Here is a 23,662-nt window from a genome sequence, read left to right on the forward strand (position 1 = left end):
GAATCGAAGGCTAAAACGAAACGTGTATTCCCAGCATTAGGGTGGTCAAGGAAACGTATTAATACGGGTTGCTTAGTGATGGGGTGACGTTATAATTAGCCCAGGATTATCAGCTAGGATTAGACAAAAGCATCAGGTTAAATTGGAGTTATAGATAATTTGGAAGACAGGTCAGTGTTAAGGTGGGCAAACATGATTTGATCTTTAAGGACTCAATAGGAGCATTGGACAATTTCACTATGTTATCTTGTATGTTGTGATAAGGGTATGATGTGATGGTGTCATGTACTATGTAGTTTGAGAGAGTTTTGAAGGTTTAAGGCAAGGGTTAGGCTTAGGTGAAAGGTTGGGCTTAAGGTGGCCATAGATCAGACGACTTCGCGGCAGATCGACCATCCAATTCGATTAGTAATCGAATTGGATGAAAATCGGTACCGCCAAGTGCATGCCCAACTGACAAAGTGACCAATTTCAGGACAAAATTGGTCGTATTGTCGATCACGCATGTTGCAAGATGTCACACAGAAGTTGGTTGGTCGGGCTGATTTCGGAATGAGCAACGAAGCCGCTGCCGCCGCAATGTTTAAATGTGCCCCCTCCCCGTGTGTGCATTTATACATTACCTGTCCTGTAGCAGCCTCCGCGCGATGTCCGTCCATCTCACCAGGTTCTAACGTCTAACGGGTTCTGACGTCAGATGCTATTCGCCGCTAGCGTGTACGCAGCTGATAGAACCCGAAGAGATGGACGGTCACTGCACGGAGGCTGCTACAGGACATGTAATGTATAAATTACACACATGGAAGGGGGCACCCTTATACATTGCGGCGGGGGTTTCGTCACTGATTCCGAAATCAGCCGCCGCACACCCGACCAACCAACTTGTATATACAACAATGTATAAATGCACACACAGGGGGCACATTTATACATTGGGGGGCAGTGGCGGTGAAGATACAGGCTCAGCTGATTCCCTGAAGATTTCATGCTGAAATCGGACGGGAATCGGCCTGTAGTATATGGCCAGCTTTAACAAAGAGACAAATTTATCTCTAATCAAATTCGATTAGAGCTACATTTGTCTCTGTCGAATCTGCCCATAATCGTTAGGTGTATGCTTACCTTTAGTGTTATGCTGGGGATACACGGTACGTTTCTGTACCGTGTATCGACCAGCTGATCCGGCCAGCTGATAATATTATTCAGCTGGCCCGAACAAGCCGCTCGACCCCCACCCGCTCGATTCCCGCCTGCGGACAATGGCAGGGAATCGAGCGCTGATAAGGAAGCGCCGGCGGGGGCGAGCGGTAATCGATCCGCGCGGACAAGCGGGGACGCGGCTGGGGTTGACCCGTGTATCCCCAGCATTAGGGCTCATTTATGCAAAGTTGATTTGAAAACTGTCAGTTTGAAGCATATGGGCACTTTGCTGAGCAGTGTGCAACACTAATGGCCCGTTTCCACCAGCATGGTTTCAGCGCCGAATCCGCAGAGTTTCCCCTCAGGCAAATTGCGCTCAGTGTCCCACTGATTGTTTTTATTCATATTCCTGAAAGATTGTAGCCTTCATTCCTTCATTTTTTAGTTTATTCAGGATAAGGCACTCTTTCTATCCATTTCGTGGTTATTAATAGTATTTTTGCTATTATACATATGTGATGTATCACGGAGATCTGAGCATTTGGCGTGATGTGTCATGACTGTCCTAAGAGGTAACTCAGGATAAAAGGTGAATTGCATATGGGCTTGTGTGTGTGTGCGCATGCGCGAAGAGGATGACGGTGGGGGGGCACAAAAATCAGGTTTCACTCAGGGCGCTGTGAAACCTAAGGCCGGCCCTGCGTACTGTGTAGGCCCAGCTTAATATCATTATCAATTGCTTATGCACACACAACATGTGTGGTAAATTTTTAAACTTGCAATATTCATTTATTCAGCCATGTGCCAACTTGCTGGCAGCATTTTGGAAAGGAATTGAGCATCTGTTGTGTCACCTGTCTCCATCTGAGTATTTTCTGGCTTGCTGAAGACTTAAAAAGCATTTTATTGATAAGCTGTGAAAATACCACCTTGGAGAAAACGTAAGAGAAAAAGTAAATTGCATATGGCCCCCTGTCGCATATGCAATTACATTTTTCTCCTGGGAGATAACTTTTCAGAACTTTGAAATTGAAAAAGTACCAAATTGCAGGTGAAATTTTTTTTTAGAATTTTCTTGCTTGCTGGTGAAAAAGCATTTTATTAGTAAGTTTGACAATTTCACCTAAGAGAAAACTCAGGAGAAAAAGTCAATTTCATGTGGGTTCTTGTGGCCTTTATTCAATTCACTTTTTCTACTAGGTGATATTTACACACCTAGGCCCATATGCAATTAACTTTTTTCTCCTAATTTTTCATCTTCAATTTAAAATAACTTTTCAGTACTTTGCAGTGGAAAAAGTACCAAAAAGTAGGTGAAAAAGTACGATCAAAATTATTTTGATTATTTGTTTGCTTGCTGGTGGTTTTAAAGGCATATTATTGACAATTTTGAAAATATCACCTAGGTGAAAAGTCAGGAGAAAAAGTGAATTGCATATGGGCCCTAGGGCCATTTGCAATTCACTTGTTTCCTTAGATTTATCCAAGTTGTTATTTTCACTTCTTGTCAATAAAATACTTTTTATACCCCCAGCAAGCCAGAAAGTATGCAAAATAATTTTGATAGCCTTTTTTCTACTTTGTTTGGTTATTTTTCAATTGCAAAGTGCTGAAAAGTTACTTTAAAGAGAAAATAAAAAATTATCACCTTTCAATAAAATGCCTTTTAAAGAGAACCTGAGGTGGGGATCTTAGAACGAAATCTATACACAGAGGCTGGGTCTGGCTATAGTGCCCAGCCTCTGTTGCTATTTGAATTCCCCCCTAAGTCCCCCCTGCGCTCCGCTCTCCCCCATAAATTACAGCCGCGCTGGCGACACGCAGCGTGTCGCAGCGAGCTGTATTTACCTCCCTAGTGTCACTCACGCCTCTCCCCCGCCTCCTGCAGAGCGCCGGTCCCCGCCCACATCCCTTCCCTCGCAACTGATTGGAGGGAAGGGACGCGGGTGGGGACCGGCGCTCTGCAGAAGGCGGGGGGAGCGGCGTGAGTGACATTAGCTAGGTAAACATTACCCGACAGCGTGGCTGTAATTTATGGGCTAGACTTAGGGGACATTGAAATAGCAACAGAGGCTGGGCACTATAGCCAGACCCAGCCTCTGTGTATAGATTTCGTTCTAAGATCCCCACCTCGGGTTCTCTTTAAACCACCAAGAAAATACTCAAAATAATTTTGTCAGTACTTTTTCACCTACTTTTTGGTACTTTTCAGATCCAGGCCCATATGCAATTCACTTTTTTACCTGACTCTTCTTTTAGGTGATAATTTTCATATTCTCTTTAAAATAATTTTACAATTGAAAAAGTACCCAGAAGTTGGTTACAAAGTACTATCAAAACTATTTTGAGTATTTTCTTGCTTGCGTATGGTTTTAAAGCATTTTATGACACGGGCCCATATGCAATTACATTTTTCTCCTGAGTTTTCTCTTAGGTGATATTTCTAAACTTGTCAATATAATGCCTTTTAAGCCACCAGAAAGCAAGAAAAATACTCAAAATAATTTTGATAGTACTTTTTCACCTACTTTTTAAGTATTTTTTTCAGTTGAAAAGGTGTAGAAATGTATTTTTAATAGAAGATGAACAATTATCTCCTAGGAAAAAACATAGGAATTTGAATTCCTTAGGGCATAAAATATAATAATGACGGCCGACAAATGTATAAGATCCAAGATTTTATATATCGGGTTGGAGGTGTACCAGGACATTGCTTAGTTTATTTTCTTGAAATAAATGCCATTATTGGGATTTTTATCATCACCGCTTACTATAACAATAATAAATTAGGGCCAGGAGGTATTGCATTGATGGGAAAACAGCCAAAGGTAATGTGATGCTAATACTCTAATAATTTTCTTTTAGGAGAATAAAGTACGTGAACTGGAAGAACAAAGACGGCAGCAATGGGAAAAGAAACGCTTGCAGAAGAGACATTCAATGGCCACATGTGGTGCACTAGAAGCTCAGAAATCTGCAGATGAACTTGAACTTACTTTAGAAAGAAACCTAAGGAATCGACACCGATTTTCTAGTGTAAGGCTGTGTAGAATGCGCTCTTTGGGAACAAGCAGTCCAAGGCATTTTGTTCCACATAGTGAACAAAGAGAGAGAATTCAAGAATACTGTGACCAGAAGAATGCAGAGCAGATGAGGGAAATGTCTGAGCGAGTCTTAAGGCAACAGATTGAGTATAAAAGTTCAAAGAATGTTAACACGGGACAGAAGAGCAGCTTTTATCCAGAATCTTCAACTATGAACACATCTTGCCAGCCAGAAGATAATGCTGACATTGAAACCCTTTGTAATCCATTACACTTAGTCAGAGCTGAGATTTCCCAGCTGTCACCTGAGAGAGAGAAATCTGAGGTTTCTGAATCATGCCTAATCCACCACGTGAATGATGTAGCCCGGCAAAAGTCACAGAATATTAATCAAGTAAATGATCAGCAAAGTCACAAACTTCTACATAACTCAACTTATTCCTCTCTGTGTCCTGCAAGCTCTGTTACTAAGGCTGAAACACACATGCAAACTGACACTATTAATGAGGCAGAGTTTCCAAGTCAGCCATTGGTTAATCCAAAGATTAAGCCAGCAAGAGAATCTAAGTATTTGCATGAGACAACAACGTCCAAAGAATCATGTAAACGTTTCACAACTGATGCTTTAGTACAACCAAAACCATTATATGAAGAAGAGATCAGGAGTCAGTTTCCACCACATTTTATAAGTGAATTTACCAAGGAATCACTAGACCAGTGTGGACCTAAAGCCTCTAGTCAGTCACCATCGTACCCTGACACAGAATGCAGACAGAGACTGTTATTACAATCTAAGTGTACAACTCAACCGGGACTTGAAAGCGCAAATGATTTTCTAGGCAAAAGTGGCCTTGGAACTGAATCTCGTTCTAAAATTCCTGAAAATGTATTGAACCAGTCAGTGTCAGGAGCATTAATGTCAGAACCAATGCACTGTGATTCACAAAGGCTTGTCCTGTCTAATCCTGAATGCAATGCAAAGACTTTAATTAAATCGGATACTCACACAATACATCAACAAGGGGCAAAGCCTTGGAAAAAACAAAAAGATCCTTTCAAATCTCAGATCCCAAAGAAGTTACCAACTAATCATAAAGTTGATAATAAAGATAAAGATCAAGCAGAAGATCATACTGGTCTAGACTTACTGGATTTGCAATCACAGTCTCTTTGTACTCCAGATATTCACATGATTTCAAATCATGATGCTAGAGCTGAGGTTCATGAACAGTTACTATCTTCCAATGTACTTAGCGGTAATCAAGTGCAGTCTGAGATGGAGGCTCCTTTAGAGTCTGTGGTACAGCGTGACTTAGATACATTATCCCACTCATCAGTTTTCCCAGAACAGCACAGATCTGCTCCAGAGAGGGCAACCAACCAAAATCCAGTGAAAAATGCAAAGGTGTCATTTGCCCCAACTGTCTCTATATCTTTTACAGAAACATTGACTAAAGATGCATCTGAGACTGTTTTACATACATTAATCATGCCTCACTCTGAGAATTTCAAAACAGATGGTTGTCCTAGTCAGTCTTCTTCCCAGTCTACAATTAAAGTCCCTCAGCACAATTTACCTCAATCTACTATTAAAACATTTAAACAAACACTAATGAAAGCTCCATTGAAGAACACCACAGAGTCAGTAGCTCCGTATGTGTCGTCAATATCCAATGCATCAATAGTGAACACAAAATCTGAAGATTTCAGTCAAAATCAGGATCCATCAATGTATGAGTCTTCTAGAATGTCATCTTCCCAGCCTGAATCTTGTATGTCAAGGATAAAATATGTGGAAAATGTGCCTATCGGACCTCCAAACAAAAAGATAAATGTCCAGATAGCATCTCCACAACAAAATACTGGAGAGGCACATAAAGAAGTATCTAGAGTGGTACAAGCACAGGATATTGACTACAGTTTCTCCCCCAAAGGCATTAAAGAAGCTCAGGGTCCCGTACATCGGGAATCTCCAAATCCTTGCTCTAAATGGAAAAGAGAATTAAGAAACACAGCAGAGAAAGATAACAGCTATAGGTTGGAATTTAAAGCAGAAAATAGCAACATGGGAATTGATAAAAACAGCAGTGAGCACAGGAGTGGAGATAATGTAAAACATTCAGGAGTAGGGAGAGCTGGGAGCACCTTCCCGAAGAAAGTAAAAACTAATGACCTTGGAGTTAGAAGAGTTCTAGTACCCAAAGATGTCCCTGTAGCACCTATGACCTCTTCAGCCACAAGACCAACTGTTTCCACTGCAAAGCAGGTGAACACAGAAGTCAGAGATGGTAAAATATCAATAAAAGCAAGTGGTGGATCAGTGAAACCACCCTCAAGCAAAAGTCCTGGGAGCTCTAAACATAAAAAAGATAATACATGTAGCAATACTAGCGAATATGGTAAATCAGAACGCAAAATCAGTCCTTTGATAACGTCTAGGCATTCTCCTGCCTCTATAGAAAGCACAGGACAAAACACAGAGAATGGGAAGGAGCCAGTCTGGCCATCACAGATTCCACCTAAAAAAGCAAACTCTGTAGCACGTGTAGCCATCCATGTTATTAAACATTGTGAGGTCAGCTCCACTCTTACTCGGGGCTCAAAAATTCCATGTCTTGCCACACAACCAATATGGAGGTGAGTATCAGAGAAAGAAATAAGTAAATCGGGGCTCAAAAAGTCCATGTCTTGCCACACAGCCAGCATGGAGGTGGGTATCAGAGAAAGAACTAAGTGAATCGTGTGACACCACAATACAGTTGAAGGACTTTGTGGTGCTTTAGAGCAGCTGGATGAAGAAAAAGGATGGAAGAGCCACATAAATCGCAAAGTTCCAGAAAGGGAAGTGTCTTAATTTGAGGAAGGTGATTGATATTTGGTGGGGCAGAGAAAGAAGACAGACTGTGTCTAGAATGTGTAAGGGCTGTAGACTACTAATGTGTGCTAAGAGGAACTCAGAATGAGGAAGAAATACTGATTCCACACTGCCCTTAATTCACCTACCGCTAGAGCACAAACCAAGTTCTGTACGAAGACTGTGTTAAAAGGTACTTAAAATGACTGCTTATACACTAGTAACATTGTAACTTTGTAAATTTAACAGACAAGGAGTGGTGGCTGGAATACTATTTATTCCCAAAGTATCTTTAAAGTGCAATGTATTTATTATTTTTCTATATAACCTGGTGGATGATAATTCATATTCATTGCATTTCTGGATTTTGTAATAGTTTTTGTATGCAAACTTTAGTAAAATGGTTACTGTGTTCTCATGTAAACATTTTAACATATACTGTATAGTCTCATCCATTCATCTTGATTGATACCATCATGCAACTTTCAGCAGTGTACTTGCACATTTTTCAGTTGTTTTGTGACACTATCACGTTTAGAAATGGACATTCGTTGAAATGTTTTTAATTCTAAATATTGAATGTTTGGATTATTGACCCAGAGTTTGAATTGTTTTGTATAAAAATTATTTTCCAAGTCAGATTTGTATGGCATTAATTGTTAATGGGATGTTTTCTATGCTAATAGTGGTGGCCCCTGACTGTAGATCAATCAGTGGTTCCCACTTACCTTTTAATCGTCTTGCAGCAGGCTTTCAGGAGATGCTCAGTATATGCCCGTTTCCTTCAACAGACTGCATATAAGAATCAATTTTGTTTTGCTTTGTGTCATTTTTAAAGCAAATCTGTGGTTGGGAGGTGAAGTAACATCCAGATACTTACATAAGTAGTGGGAAACGTTTGGATGATCCAGAGGTTTCTTAGAACCTCGTCGAGCCCATCATTCTTGCACAGGACCCTATTAATCTTCTGGCCCAGTTATGACCATGTATGAGCACATCCAGATTGGAAATGGGTGAGCAAGGTCCGTGCATGCCCACTAGAACAACTGCTTTATTCTATTGGGCATGTGCGGACCTACTCGCATATGCCCAGTCTGGATGCTCTCGTACACATCAGAAGTGTGTCTACATGAAACCTATTTGACAGTCTCTTAGCAAATAGGTTTAGAGAAATCCAGTGTTGGGCAAGTATTTTATTTTGTCCTTTTTTCACTTCATGTATGCTTTAACCACTTCACCTCCAAGGGTTTTTCCCCTTAAAAAACCAGAGCAATTTTCACCTGTCAAAGCTCCTTCCACTCATTTGCCTATAACTTTATTACTATTTATCACAACAAAACAATTTATACCTTGTTTTTTTCGACACCTATTAGGCTTTGTTTAGGGGTACCTTTTGCTAAGAATTATTTTATTATAACTGCATTTTAACTTAAAAAAAATTCATTATTTCTCAGTTTTCGGCTATTATAGTTTTAAAATAATACATGCTACCTTAATTAAAACCCACACATATTATTTACCCATTTGTCCCGGTTACATTTTCTCCCTAGTACAATGTATGGCGCCAATATTTTATTTGGAAATAATGGTGCATTTTTTCACTTTTGCGTCCATCACTAATTAGAAGCCCATAATTTATAAAGTAACAGTTATATACCCTCTTGACATACATATTAAAAAAAAGTTCAGTCCCTAAGGTAATTATTTATGTATTTTTTTTTATTGTATATATTTTTTTTACAAAAAATAATTTTGGGGTAAGTATTGAGGAGTGTGGGAGGTAAGGGGTTAATTTTAAATGTTAAAAATGTATTTTAATGGAGAAAAAAGTGTGTAGATGTAATTTTACCATTTGGCCACAAGATGTCCTCACGCATAACTTCCCTATGCGTAATATTACTACACAGAGAGGAAGTAATGCATAGATGTGTAAGTAAGCGGCGCCGTCTCATAGACAGCAGCGGTCATTCATGCGGGGACTTAGATCAATGAATGGGAACTGTGTTCCCATTCATTGATCTCCTGACTAACGATTGGTGGCGATAACGATTGTGGGAGTGTGCGTGGGGGCGAGTGGGAAGGGATATAGTAGATACGTCCCTGCAAGAAGATATGGGATTTTGCAGGTCCATAGTTACTCGTCCCGAGGGAGGGGAAGTGTTTAAAGCTCAGCTCTAGGGTAAAAAAAAATAAGTAATTGATGGTTGGTTTGATAAAACAATATGAAATATTCTACATTAACAGTAAACGTGCAGACAGATATATCGTATATCTGTAGTTTTAATATAAACCTTTAAAAAATATTTGAATTTGTAAATTAATTTTTAAACATGAAGCACTTTTGGTAAATTATCCACTTTTCTCAGCTGTTTTCTTTTAGGAATGGCATTACATTAGTAACAGTGAACAGGGGATTATGCCATTCCTAATGCAATTTTAATATTTAAAGGTTCTCTGTTGCGAAAATCTTAAAATTTAAAATACATTAAAATATACAAAAATAAGAAGTAAGTTTCTTCCAGAGTAAAATGAGCCATAAATTACTTTTCTCCTATGTTGCTGTCACTTACAGTAAGTAGTAGAAATCTGACATTGCCGACAGATTTTGGACTAGCCCATATTCTCTTGGGGGTTTCTCAGGGTTTTCTTTACTTTTAAAAGCACTTAGTAAATGGCAGTTGCTCCGTCCAACTGCTAAAAAAAGTGTGCAGGGAAGTTGGCCAGCATCTTTGTATAAATCTTTTTCAGAGAATGTCTTTATAAACAATAAAGGCCATGCTGTGAATCCCCCATGAAGAGATGGACTAACCCAAAACCTGTTGGTAATGTCAGATTTCTACTACCTACTGTAAGTGACAGCAACATAGGCGAAAAGTAATGTATGGCTCATTTTACTCTGGAAGAAATGTACTTCTTATTTGTATGTGCTTTACACTTTAAGATTTTTGTGACAGTTCCTCTTTAAAAGGATACTGTAGGGGGGTCGGGGGAAAATGAGTTGAACTTACCTGGGGCTTCCAATGGTCCCCCGCAGACATCCTGTGCCCGCGCAGCCACTCACTGATGCTCCGGCCCCGCCTCCAGTTCACTTCTGGAATTTCTGACTTTAAAGTCAGAAAACCACTGCGCCTGCGTTGCCGTGTCCTCGATCCCGCTGATGTCATCAAGAGCGCACAGCGCAGGCCCAGTATGGTCTGTGTCTGCACAGTACAGTAGCGAGGACACGGCAACGCAGGCGCAGTGGTTTTCTGACTTTAAAGTCAGAAATTCCAGAAGTGAACCGGAGGCGGGGCCAGAGCATTGGGGAGTGGCTGCGCCAACACAGGATGTCTGCGGGGGACCATTAGAAGCCCCTGGTAAGTTCAGCTCATTTTCCCCCGACCCCCCTACAGTATCCCTTTAATGCAGCTATTCCAGAGGAATTCCCTTTGCTAAAAACAGTCACAACCCAGAGATCTGTGCAAAAAGTACAGATCTGCCAGCAGAATGGGAGTGTCTTTCTCTGCAAAGAGCCATCATCTGACCACACCCACCTCCTTCCTCTGTTCCCTCCTATGGAGCACATGGAAGAGAGTCAGCTGCTCTGTGCTCAGAGGAAAACGCTGGCTAGTGCCTTCCCAGCTACTAACTGACCACCTCCTGTGGGAGCTGATGGGATGGGGTAGCAGCTATTCAGTCTAATCAAGCCACATCTGAAATTAGCATAGGAAGTAACCATTACATTCCCAGCCAGACAGGTAATAAAAAAATGAATGTAAAAATGGTTTATATACAGTGCGTAAAACGTTTTGTAACACGGGTTATTATCCAATTAACTTTTTATCCCAGAAGATAATTTTACGTCTTATCTAAAAATTACTTTTCAGCACTTAGTAATTAAAAAAGTAGGTACAAAAGTAATCTCAAACGTATTCTCAGTATGTTTTTTCTTACTGGCAGGTATTTTATTGGTAAGGTTTGAAAATGTGTCCTTGGAGGAAACTTAGGAGAAAAGTTAATAGGATATGGGCCAAAGTATGATATATTTCACACACTGGGCCTGATGCAATTCAAGGTGATAAGTAGCTTGCACATTTGAGCTACTTATCACTTTGCTTCCGTAAGGTCTACCAAATCCTATTGCCAGTTTCACTCATGCAATAGCTGATTGTATGGAGAACTACCCAGGCTTACGCTAGAGTGATGCTCTCATATCCAAGACAATGGTGAGTGAGGTTTTTCGGGGTTTTGCTTTCCTTTAGCACCATGGCACTGCTGCTTCGCTGCTAGGAAATGGATGTACCGGTCACAGGAGCCCGCACTTACCAACGTGTCGTCCCCCCCCCCCCCCCCCAGCCCTTGCCACTACTCCCATCACTGTAATTGACTTTGAGCCTGGGGCTGAGGGGTAAATTACTCGAGGTCGGGGGTGCCCAGCTCAGCTGTGGGGGGGGGGGGTAAATTCAGAAGTGTTTTGGGCAATATTATTTGCTTATATTCAGCCAAATGCTTCAGAACTCATTAGAAGGCGCTTCACAGTGCAGATAGACAGTGACCCAAAGCATACTGCTAAAGCAACCAAAGAGTTTTTGAAGGGAAAGAAGTGGAATGTTATACAATGGCCAAGTCAATCACTTGAACTAAATCTGACTGAGAATGCAATTCACTTGCTGAAGACAAAACTGAAGGGAAAATGCCCCAAGCACAAGCAGTAACTGAAAACAGTTGCAGTAGAGGCTTGGCAGAGCATCACTAGAGATGAAACCCAGCATCTGGTGATGTCTATGCGTTCCAGACTTCAGGCTGTAATTCACTGCAAAGGATTTGCAAACCAAGTATTAAAAAGTGAAAGTTTGATTTATGATTATTATTCTGTCCCATTACTTCAGCTCCCTTAACAAGTGGGAGGCACACATGCAAACCGTTGTAATTCCTACACCATTCACCTGATTTGGATGTACAGGATCTTCTCAAAAAATTAGCATATTGTGATAAAGTTCATTATTTTCTGTAATGTACTGATAAACATTAGACTTTCATATATTTTAGATTCAAATACACACAACTGAAGTAGTTCAAGCCTTTTATTGTTTTAATAATGATGATTTTGGCATACAGCTCATGAAAACCCAAAATTCCTATCTCAAAAAATTAGCATATTTCATCTGACCAATAAAAGAAAAGTGTTTTTAAAACAAAAAAAGTCAACCTTCAAGTAATTATGTTCAGTTATGCACTCAATAGCTCATCCAGAGTGTTGGATCTTGCGTCTCTCAACTTTCTCTTCACAATATCCCACAGATTCTCAATGGGGTTAAGGCCAGGAGAGTTGGCAGGCCAATTGAGCACACTAATACAATGGTCAGTAAACCATTTACCAGTAGTTTTGGCACTGTGAGCAGGTGCCAGGTCATGCTGAAAAATGAAATCTTCATCTCCATAAAGCTTTTCAGCAGATGGAAGCATGAAGTGCTCCAAAATCTCCTGATAGCTAGCTGCATTGACCCTGCCCTTGATAAAACACAGTGGACCAACACCAGCAGCTGACATGGCACCCCATACCATTACTGACTGTGGGTACTTGACACTGGACTTCAGGCATTTTGGCATTTCCCTCTCCCCGTCTTCCTCCAGACTCTGGCACCTTGATTTCCGAATGACATGTAAAAGTTGCTTTCATCCGAAAAAAGTACTTTGGACCACTGAGCAACAGTCCAGTGCTGCTTCTCTGTAGCCCAGGTCAGGCGCTTCTGCCGCTGTTTCTGGTTCAAAAGTAGGTTCATGCTTCCATCTGCTGAAAAGCTTTATGGAGATGAAGATTTCATTTTCCAGCACGACCTGGCACCTGCTCACAGTGCCAAAACCACTGGTAAATGGTTTACTGATCATGGTATTACAGTGCTCAATTGGCCTGCCAACTCTCCTGACCTTAACCCCATAGAGAATCTGTGGGATATTGTGAAGAGAAAGTTGAGAGACACAAGACCAAACACTCTGGATGAGCTTAAGGCCGTTATCGAAGCATCCTTGACCTCCATAACACCTGAGCAGTGCCACAGGCTGATTGCCTCCATGCCACGCCGCATTGAAGCAGTCATTTCTGCAAAAGGATTCCCGACCAAGTATTTCATGCATAACTGAACATAATTACTTGAAGGTTGACTTTTTTTGTTTTAAAAACACTTTTCTTTTATTGGTCGGATGAAATATGCTAATTTTTTGAGATAGGAATTTTGGGTTTTCATGAGCTGTATGCCAAAATCATCAATATTAAAACAATAAAAGGCTTGGACTACTTCAGTTGTGTGTATTTGAATCTAAAATATATGAAGGTCTAATGTTTATCAGTACATTACAGAAAATAATGAACTTTATCACAATATGCAAATTTTTTGAGAAGATCCTGTACATACCCTCAAATTAAAGGGAACCTAAACTGAGAAGGATATGGATTTTTCCTTTTAAAATAATACCAGTTGCCGGACTCCCCTGCTGATCCTGTGTCTCTAATACCTTCATAGCCCCTGAACAAGCATGCAGATCAGGTGCTCTGACTGAAGTCAGACTGGATTAGCTGCATGCTTCTTTCAGGTGTGTGATTCAGCCACTACTGCAGCCAAAGAGATCAGCAGGGCTGCCAGGCAACTGGTATTGTTTAAAAAGAAAAATCCATATCCTTCTCAGTTTAGGTCCCCTTTAAGGCTACATTCACAGTGGGACGTTGCGAAGCTGCGTTATAAAGTCTTATAATGCAGCTTACCGCCCTGCAATGATAATCCTATGGGGTGTTGCATTGTAACTTTTCATTGCCTGTATGCTTTACTGTACCTGCTGTATGCAACAGTAATGCAGCATTAAAGGCACACTTAAAGGGAATGTCCAAGCAAAATAAAAAAAATGAGTTTCACTTACCTGGGGCTTCTACCAGCCCCATGCAGCCATCCTGTGCCCTCGTAGTCACTCACTGCTGCTCCAGTCCCCCGCTGGCAGCTTGCCGACCTCGGAGGTCGGCGGGATGCATTGCGTACATTTTTACGCATTCCCCCTAGTGCAGGAACATTAACACATACATTTTTACGCGTTACTGGTTCAATGCGTAAAAATGTACGCATTGAATCAGTAACACGTAAAAATGTTTGTGGTAATGTTCCTGCACTAGCGGGAATGCGTAAAAATGTACGCAATGCATCCCGCCGACCTCCGAGGTCGGCAAGCTGCCAGCGGGGGACTGGAGCAGCAGTGAGTGACTACGAGGGCACAGGATGGCTGCATGGTGCTGGTAGAAGCCCCAGGTAAGTAAAACTCATTTTTTTATTTTGCTTGAACCTTTCCTTTAAGCCAGAAAAAAAAGAGTTTTACTCACCTGGGGCTTCTACCAGCCCCCTGCAGCAGTCCTGTGCCCTCGCAGCCACTCACTCATCCTCTGGTCCCCCGCTGCCAGCTAGTTTTGTTTTTGCCGACAGCCCCACAGGACTGGCCACGCGTAGCTTCCTCCGCATTCCCGACTGCAATTAGCGCTATTGCGGGCCGCAACTTGTACAAAAATACGCGTTACCAACGCATAGCGCTAATTGCAGTCGGGAATGCGGAGGAAGCTTAAGTGTCCCTTTAATGTGCGTTACCACCTTTTTTTGCGTTCTGTTGTAGTGCTGCGTTGTGACTTTAACCTCGCATCACAACGCTACATCCCACTGTGAATAAGTCCTGAAGCTGACAGTCTGCAGTTAAAGCTTTGTGTTTGTTTCGTTTCAAATTCATTGTTGTTGTGTATAGTGCCAAAAAGAATTGTGTCGATGTCCCAATATTTATCTACCTGACTGTCCTCAGTGGCTACATACATACTAGAAAGCTCCCAGAGGAACATCAAATGCCAAGGTTAAAATGCTGTGGATGGTAGAAGGTTTAGGTGTAGGCTACAGGCACCCATAGGTAACAAATGTTGCTCATTCATCAGGAAGTGATCTGCCAGACCAAAAATATTATATTTAGTCTTAGTGCTTACATGAGTACACACAACATTTCTGAGGTGAAAAATTGGGACACCAACAACTGTGAAAATATTTGGGCAACAGCCCTCTAGCTACGCATATCATGAATAATAAGCAAAAGACATACATTCATTTTTGAAATTATTGCAGCCTATTCTTTAATTGCTACTTGATCTCCATATTAGCATTTTAAAATAAGCAATGCAATAATGTTGATAGTAGTCATAAGGTTTAGCACAATACTGTGTTGTCATTTTTTTTTAAATAAATGTATTTATGCAGCTATATATGGCCCTGATTTTCCAAGGTTCTGAAGGACTGGGGAACACAGAAGGTCCGTAATGTTCCAGCAAACCTAGCATGAATTTAGTAAAAATCATCTATTACTAGGCTGCAAAAGGCTGCAGTCCTCAACTGGATATAGCCATTTAAAAAAAAAAAAAGTTTAGATGCTGGGTAAAATATAAATAGAAACAGAATGTGATGATTTGCAAAACATTGAATCTAGTTTTAATTGAAAATACTATAAAGACAGCATAGCAAATGTTAAAATTGAGACATTTTGTTTTATGAAAAATACATGCTCATTTTGAAAGCAATGACAGTGACTTTAACCACTTCACCACTGAGGGGTTTTACCCCCTGTGTACCAGAGCAATTTTCACCTTTCAGCGCTCCTTCCATTCATTCGTCTATAACTTTATCATTACTTATCGCAATGAAATGAACTATATCTTGTTTTTTCCGCCACCAATTAGGCTTTCTTTAGGTGGGACATTATGCCAAGAATTATTTTTTTCTAAATGTGTTTTAATGGGAAAATAGGAAAAATGTGAGGAAAAAAATAATTATTTTTCAGTTTTCGGCCATTATAGTTTTTAAATAATGCATGCTACTGTAATTAAAACCCATGAAACGTATTTGCCCTTTTGTCCCGGTTATAAAACCATTTAAATTATGTCCCTATCACAATGTTTGGCGCCAATATTTTATTTGGAAATAAAGGTGCATTTTTTTCATTTTTGCGTCCATCCCTAATTACAAGCCCATAGTTTATAAAGTAACAGTGTTATACCCTCTTGACATAAATATTTAAAAAGTTCAGTCCCTAAGGTAACTATTTATGTATTTTTTTTAATTGTAAATTTTTTAATTTTTTTTTAATTACAAACAAAAAAAAAATGGGGAGTGTGGGAGGTAATGAGTTAATTTTATGTGTAAAAGTCATTTATTTGTATGTGAAAAATGTGTAGGGTGTAGTTTACTATTTGGCCACAAGATGGCCACAGTAACTTTTTGTTTTAATGCGACCTCCAAGCTTCCTTCCGGAAGCTTGGAGGAAGTATAAGGAGGCTGGACACGTGAGGCTGGACGCGCTGCCCATAGGAGAGCAGCTGATCATTGCGGGGCTTAGATCAACGAACGGGAATGGATTGTCCCGTTCATTGATCTCTGGGCGAGCGGGCGGCGGCGTGTTTACTAGCGGCGGGCGGCGTGTTTACGAGCGGGAGCGCGGACAGCGTCGGGAACGCGGAAAGTACGTATTTCTCCGTCATTGGTTGTTAAAGGATGGAAAAAGGGGCGGAGAAATACGTACACGCGGGGGTAAAGTGGTTAAGAAATTTCAGTAAATAAGACCTTGACCTGTTAAGCAGCTAAAATTTTATATTAGGCAGAAATGGGGCGTTTCACTTTTAAAGGGTATCTGAGACGAGAAGTGTCTCAGGTACCATACTTACCTGGGGCTTCCTTAAGTCCCCTTAGAGGCGTTTATCCCTTGCTGTCTCCCCGGGTGGCTCCGATCCCCAGCAATTCAGCCGAAAGCCTGGTTGAGCTGCGCTTTGTAGCTTTTTTTTTTTAGTTCTAAAAGGTTTTAAAGTGCTGTTAAAAGTAGAGGTAATGTAAAACAGTTACATAGCTTGGTCCATCAAGTCCAACCAGTAAAAAAAAAAAGAGTAGTATACAGTAGTAAACGTTTTTCAGAAAACAGTTGCTATGCTTTGTTTTTGCACTATTAAATGTAGAATTTCTATGCCTTGCAAGCCATGATTTTCTGTTTTTATACAGCATTTTACACAGTTTTAAAAATGTACCGTAATGTAATTACTACGTCTATTAATGTATGTTATTTCTGAAACCTTTTCTAAAGTGCCTTCCAGAGCTTAAGGTTTAATCTCACATCACAGATTGTCGCAAGGTGGGGCTCACAATCTAATGTTCCTAGTATGCTGGGAATACGCGGGTCGATCCAGCGGCCGATTAGCCGCCGGATCGATCCCCGATCGTCCGCGCGTGGATCGATTCCCGCTCGTCTCCGCCGGCGCTTCTTATCTCCCGCTCGGTGATCGGCCACGTTGGATATTATCAATCGAGCCATCAGGCTTGATTGATAATCCTCCCCACGACGCCGTGTATGCCCAGCATTACAGTCTATTGTCAATTTATGAATGGGGCCAAACAACCAGTATGTACTTGGGTGTCGATTGGGAACTGGAAAATAAGGGAAAGACTGGAAGAACATACAAATACCATTCCAATAGACAGGACTCAAACCTGGTACTCTAGAATTTTAAGGTGAGAATGCAAACAAGGTAACCACTGTCTATGCCTGTTGTAACAGATTCTTGGCAACTTGGTTTTATTGCAAACAATTGTCACTGCAGGTCTGTGCATGTAACTGCAATAGCACAAACCATAACAGTTGTCACTATGCTTTGCTGTGTCCCTTGGGCTTGCAAACTTTAACCATCTAATAGCAGTCAATTCGAGGAAATAAAGATTAGATTTGCCATATCCCTATCTAATCAGATCTTAAATAGAGATGGCTCAAACCTCCGATTTTAGGTTCACGAACTTCCGCAAAAGTTTGGGTTCGCGCTAACTTCACGAACCGCAATAGACTTCAATGGTGAGGCAAATTTTGATAACTAGAAACATTTATGCTGCTCACAAAAGTGATGGAAAAGATGTTTCAAGGGGTCTAACACCTGGAGGGGGGCATGGCGGAGTGGAATACACGTCATATGTCCGGATTTGAAGCACAGCAACGTTTTAAGGGCAGAAATCACATTGGAGGCCTAAAGTGCTTTTAAACATCTTTTGCACTGCGTGCTTCTGTCACGCAGGTGCAGTAAATATGAACAGGTATGCAGTAATTGGTATTACAAATGTGCAGCTGCCTGTCACACACGTGCAGTGAAAAGGTAGGCACTGAATGTGCTGGGCCTGGCAGTGGCACAGTAGGAATTATCAAGGGGCCAAGGGCCAGCTGCGACTGACTGACATGGCTGTATATGAAAGTGTCAGTGGGACACACACAAAAAAGAAATATATCACAAGAACAACATTAGCTCTCAAAAGAGCTGTTGTGGGGTGCTTTTTAGCAATAAGTATCAGCAAGGAGCAAGCTAACAAGCCTAACAAGAGCCTAAATAAGCTTTCCCTATGTCTCTGCAGCAACTCTCCCTTCTCTAATTACTGCAGCTACACGAGTGAGGGAAATGGCCGACACTGCCTGCCTTTTATAAGGGGGGGGGGGGGCTCTAGGAGGGAGCGTAGCCTGATTGGCTAACGTGTGTGCTGACTGTGATGTAGAAGGTCAAAGTTGAGCCTAATGATGTCGTATAGGGGGCGGGTCGAACTCTCATATAGTTCGCGGTTCACTACGAACGTGAACCACCGAAATTCGTGCGTTTAAGTTCGAATGCGAACCATTCGGGCCATCACAAATCTTAAATAAGAGCAAGTGATGATGATGAAAAATATCCAGTTTGGGTTTCACTCACAATGATTTTCATTTCGGTGGTCCCCTGCCAGATTGTCACATTGTTGATACAAAGTTATGGACATCCTATGTATTAATACGGTATTTAGAATTTATGTAGGGCTGGCATCTTCCAAAGCATGTTCAGGGGATATAGTTTTGACAGTAAATGTCCCTCAGTGGAGCTCACAATCTAGTCCCTTCTATAGTCATATGTCCATCATAGTCTAGAGCCAATTTAAGGGGACGCCAATTAACTTATCTGTAAGTTTTTAAGATGGGGCGGAAACTGGAGTGTCCATAGGAAATCTATGGAGACACAGGGAGGAGATACAAACTCTATAGTTCCCTGCCTGGGATTTGAGTCTGTGATTCAGCGCTGCAAGGAAAGGGTGCTATCCACTACAGTTCTGGGGAAGTTATATCAGTTTAATAGCTAAGGCATCTTACCAAATAATACTGTTCATTAGAGATTCCACTCTGGTGGTAAGGCTGCATGTTAGGCAGCTTTTCCATCCTGTTAAAGGGAAACTGAAGCCTAAAAACCCCCCCAAAAAACACATACTCGCCTAAGGAGAGGGAAGGCTCTTGGTCCTATAGAGCCTTCCCATTCCTCCTATGGTCCCACGTAGGAGGAATGGGAGGGCTAAAGGGGGAGACAGCGGTGGAACGCGTAGACCATAGGAGGAATTTTTTGGGATTTAAGTTGATCCATTTAAACTTTAGACCTGTACAATTCTGACTGGCATAAAGCCAAACCTGACCAAAGGCTGCTTGCGTTTGACTTGAACATCTATGTGTATAAAACAAAACAATGACACAGATAGCACTGCTTCCTATGTAAAAAATATAACATGCTGTTTGAATAACAGGTTCTGCTCTATTTGTATGTAGTTACACACAAATAACATACCATAAGATCTGTGTCTACAGAAACGTCAGTTTACTTAGGACATTGCCAAACATAGCATTGACATAGACAGGACTGGTAACTTACAGAAAAATATACATTAGTTGGAAGATTAAAATTAGTTCCACTGATGTACACACAATAAACATTAGCCTATATGGAAATAAAAAGATCTCTGACAAAGGAAGGCTATCATGCTTTGCAATAAAAAAAAGAAAAGAAAGGGTACAGTATTACACACATATGTAAAATTAATATATGATTTAAATTATTAAAAAATATATTTAACCTATAAAAAAAGTTTACTTCTCTGTAGGATTTTTGTTGCAGTAAGTGCTGCTCTATGTATATGTGTGCTACACTGTATAGTTACACAGTGTCTGTGTCTGTAGTTACATGCTTATCGTAACAGTGCCAGACCTTTGTCTACAGAAGCTTTAGTTTATTTAGGACATAGCAGAACCATGCAATGAATATTCCATTTGTAAACTGTTATTTTTACTTCTATTCTTTGTGGAATAAAAATAACATTACTGGACCTTAACAGCAAATAACTGATTCATGCCTATAGTTACTTATTAATCAGCTATACCTCATGTGATTAGGATAGCTACACTGTAGTTGAGGAAATAGAAAAATTCCCTAAACGTGTAACTTCCACCATCGGATTCTCGGCTTACAGTAGGAAAACAGTGACTTAAGAGAAGAACTACTGAATATAACCTAATGATTTAAATGACATATTTTTTCAATATTATTTTATAAATTACTGGTAATTGGTTAGTGTTTGCCCATTGTAAAATCTTTCTTCACCCTGATTTACATTCTGAAATTAATCACAGGTGATGACATATTTTGTGCTGACAGGTGCATCACTGTAGAATGTTTGTTTCCTGTGTGTTCCGAAGTCAGTAGAAATAATACCTGGTCACCCAGAATGCCCTGGGAGGAGAATTCTGCATAATAAGCAGCCTAGTCTAAACGCCAATGGGAGGGCAGCATTACATACCAATATACAGCAATATATAGATGTAGGAAGTGTTTCTGATGCTGAACCCAGGATAATTAATGTAAAAGGGAATATCCTGAACGGTTTACTGCATTCTACTATGTGTCACTGGGATTCCTCTTTTAGATATGTCTAAAAAACAGCCCTCATAAAATCACCTCCATATATTGCTAGTATTATAACAAGCAATATTACAGAGACATACCTGCAAGAGATCAGCAGGACTGCCAGGCAACTGATATTATTTAACCACTTGAGGACCACAGTGTTAAACCCCCCTAAAGACCAGGCCTTTTTTTGTAAAATAGGCCACTGCAGCTTTAAGGCCAAGCTGCAGCGCCGCACAACATAGCACACAAGTGATCCCCCCCTCCTTTTCTCCCCACTAACACAGCTTCCTGTTGGTGGGGTCTGATGGGGTCTGGGCCCCAGATGTTTGTTTATTTTTTGACTATACTGAGTTTTTGAGATGCTGCGCGCGATCTCCTGCAAAACAGAGCCCCAGGACTTTATGCCGATCGGCGTTAGGCGGTCCTGGGGCTGCAGCCGTGGCCACGCCCATCAGTGTGACACGGTCGGCTAGTAGTTAAAAGCAAATAAATATAGCAGGCCCATATGTCACTCACCTCGGGTTCCGCTGCTCCCAAGCTCTGTGTCTTTCATTGAGATGGGACTGATTACCCATTTTTTTCAGACCATCAGACGCACCTAGCTGTAGAGGACAAAAACCAGGGGAAAAATATATACTAAACCTGAGGCATCCATGGAACAGGGGCATCTTGTGGAGTTTCTTCCCCTAATCTGTCTCTATCTAAGCTACTCTGCCCAGCCATGCTAACACCTGCTGCCCTACCAGCAGCACTAACTACCCTACACTAACCCCTGCTGCCCCTCCAGCTACACTAACAACTGCAGCGAAAGCCAACACCTAATCCAGTTCCACGTCCTCTCTTCCTCCGTCTTCAGAAGCTGTTCTGACAGATCCTACTGCTCCTCCGAGGCTTCTGTCCTTCCAGGTTACTGGCGCACTCCAAGTCCTCTCCTCTTCTGCCAGCCATTGTATTCACACATTATGCTGCTCTACAGCTCTGAGTCTTCCAAGGGCTACATTCTTCCTGGTTACTGGCGCCCTCTCACTGCGTGACCTGACTACACACGTGTGCCAAGGTCAAACGTGACATTCGGCGCCGAGGACACGCAGTGAGAAGGTACCAGTTACCAGGAAGTATGGAGGACTCGGAGCTGTAGGGCATGAGGATTTGTCATTATAGCTGGCTGGTAGGATTTCTTGAAATGAACATTCCATTGCTATAAAAGTGTGAAGGGCTCAATAAATTTTACTTCTAGCAGACTTCCAAATCACTGAGGCTGGGTGCACACATAGCAGAAGCGCTAGCGTTGCGGAAAGCGCTGCATTTTTGCCTCTAATGGAAGTCTATGGGCCGCAGGAAAAAACGCATGTGTTTTCTATGCGTTTTCAAAACTGCGTTTTCAAAAACACTGGTTTTGTTGCATATTATGCAGGAATACTGCCAAAAGGCACATAATGAAAGTCAATGGAAACACAATGGTATGCGTTTTCACTTCCTGTTGTCTTTTAAGTGATTTGCATGAATGGAAATATGAAAACCCATGGAAGACACATACAAACGCATTAAAACGCACAGAAAAAAAACATGAAAAACGCATTGCAAACCCACCAAAAAAGCAGTACAAAATGCACACATAACATAAAACTTGACATAAAACGCAGCCTTTCACACTATGTCATATGTTAACCCAGCCTGAAACAAAGAGGGGAATTATTGGTATCTCTAACACCAAACCATAAATGGTTGCCATGGATTCCATATAGAAAAAAGCTGTTGTAACAGCTGCAGACTGAATTGCATGAGCATGTTCACTTCCCTGTAAAGTAATAGACCAGGTTATCCAAATGTATTTTCTACAGTGGATTTCTGAATTAAGTGTGCACATTGGCACATTACCATAGCAACCTTACTGCTATTAAAAGAACTGTGCACGTTATAACATGCAGCTTGCACATTGGGCCTGATCCAATTCACTTTTTTTCCTAGGAGATAATTTTTCATCTTTTTTTTAAATAAATTTTGCACTCTGCAAATGAAAAAATACCAAATAGTAGGTGTCAAAATCATTCTGAGTATTTTCTTGCTTGCTAGTGAGTTAAAAGCATTTTACTTATAATGTGTCACCTAGGAGCAAACTTAGTGGAAAAGGTGAATTGGATCTGGCCCATTGTGCTATATCAGCATTGTACTGTGGCGTTACACAATGTACACTATTTTAATGTTATGCTGCCCATCCTGAAAAATAAGATTGCAACAGTGTTGGAAAGTATTGCTGTGTGTCATTGCAACAAAATCCACCGCACTGCACCACTAAACATGCAGATGTGTACATGCCATTGCAATATCATTGCATCAATTTGCAGTGTGAACTAGAACTTCTAGCCCTCTTATTAAAAATACTGTTAGACAGAATGTTTTCTTCTTCACACACAAGTTAATGTCCTACCCCATAGAGCCATATTAATCCATGCCATGCACTGTCAACTAGTCTGAAATTGTCTGTATTCATGTTGGATTAGTTTGACTCTGTACTAGGGTAGTAGCTGGAGGGGAGCAGCGATTGCATGGGGGCCGTGAGCTGTTGGGGTCCCTAACTACTAATCTTCCCTTCCTCTGATACCGGGGACTATATACAGTAGGTCAGGAGTATTTGTGGCTATACTTATTATGGGTGTAAAGATCATGATGGCCACACTAGTTATATGACCCTTGTGAGACGGGCTCCCATGGCCATCAAGGGGAGGTAAGGGAGGGGGTGTGAACATTGGGGGTCCCCATCAAAGTTTCTCGGGGGGGGGGTGGCATAAATCGTAGTTAAGCCACTGCTCTGTACAATTAACAAGCTGGCACATCATTGCATTCCAGAGGTTCTGGAGGTGTGTT

General features: G+C 41.2%; 1 protein-coding gene across 4 annotated transcripts in view; it reads left to right on the forward strand.

Moving 5' to 3' along the window:
• Positions 1-7,549, forward strand: part of LOC137527112 (inverted formin-2-like) — a 137,450-nt gene extending 129,901 nt beyond the window's left edge. For all 4 annotated transcript variants that reach the window (XM_068247512.1, XM_068247515.1, XM_068247514.1 and 1 more), the window contains exon 12: positions 4,006-7,549. In XM_068247512.1, coding sequence (XP_068103613.1) covers positions 4,006-6,825 — 2,820 coding nt within the window. In that variant the 3' untranslated portion in view covers positions 6,826-7,549. The remainder of the gene's footprint in view (positions 1-4,005) is intronic.
• Positions 7,550-23,662: the final 16,113 nt, after the last annotated feature.

Source organism: Hyperolius riggenbachi, chromosome 8 (genome assembly GCF_040937935.1).
Source record: "Hyperolius riggenbachi isolate aHypRig1 chromosome 8, aHypRig1.pri, whole genome shotgun sequence".
In the NCBI taxonomy this organism is placed as follows: Eukaryota; Metazoa; Chordata; class Amphibia; order Anura; family Hyperoliidae; genus Hyperolius; species Hyperolius riggenbachi.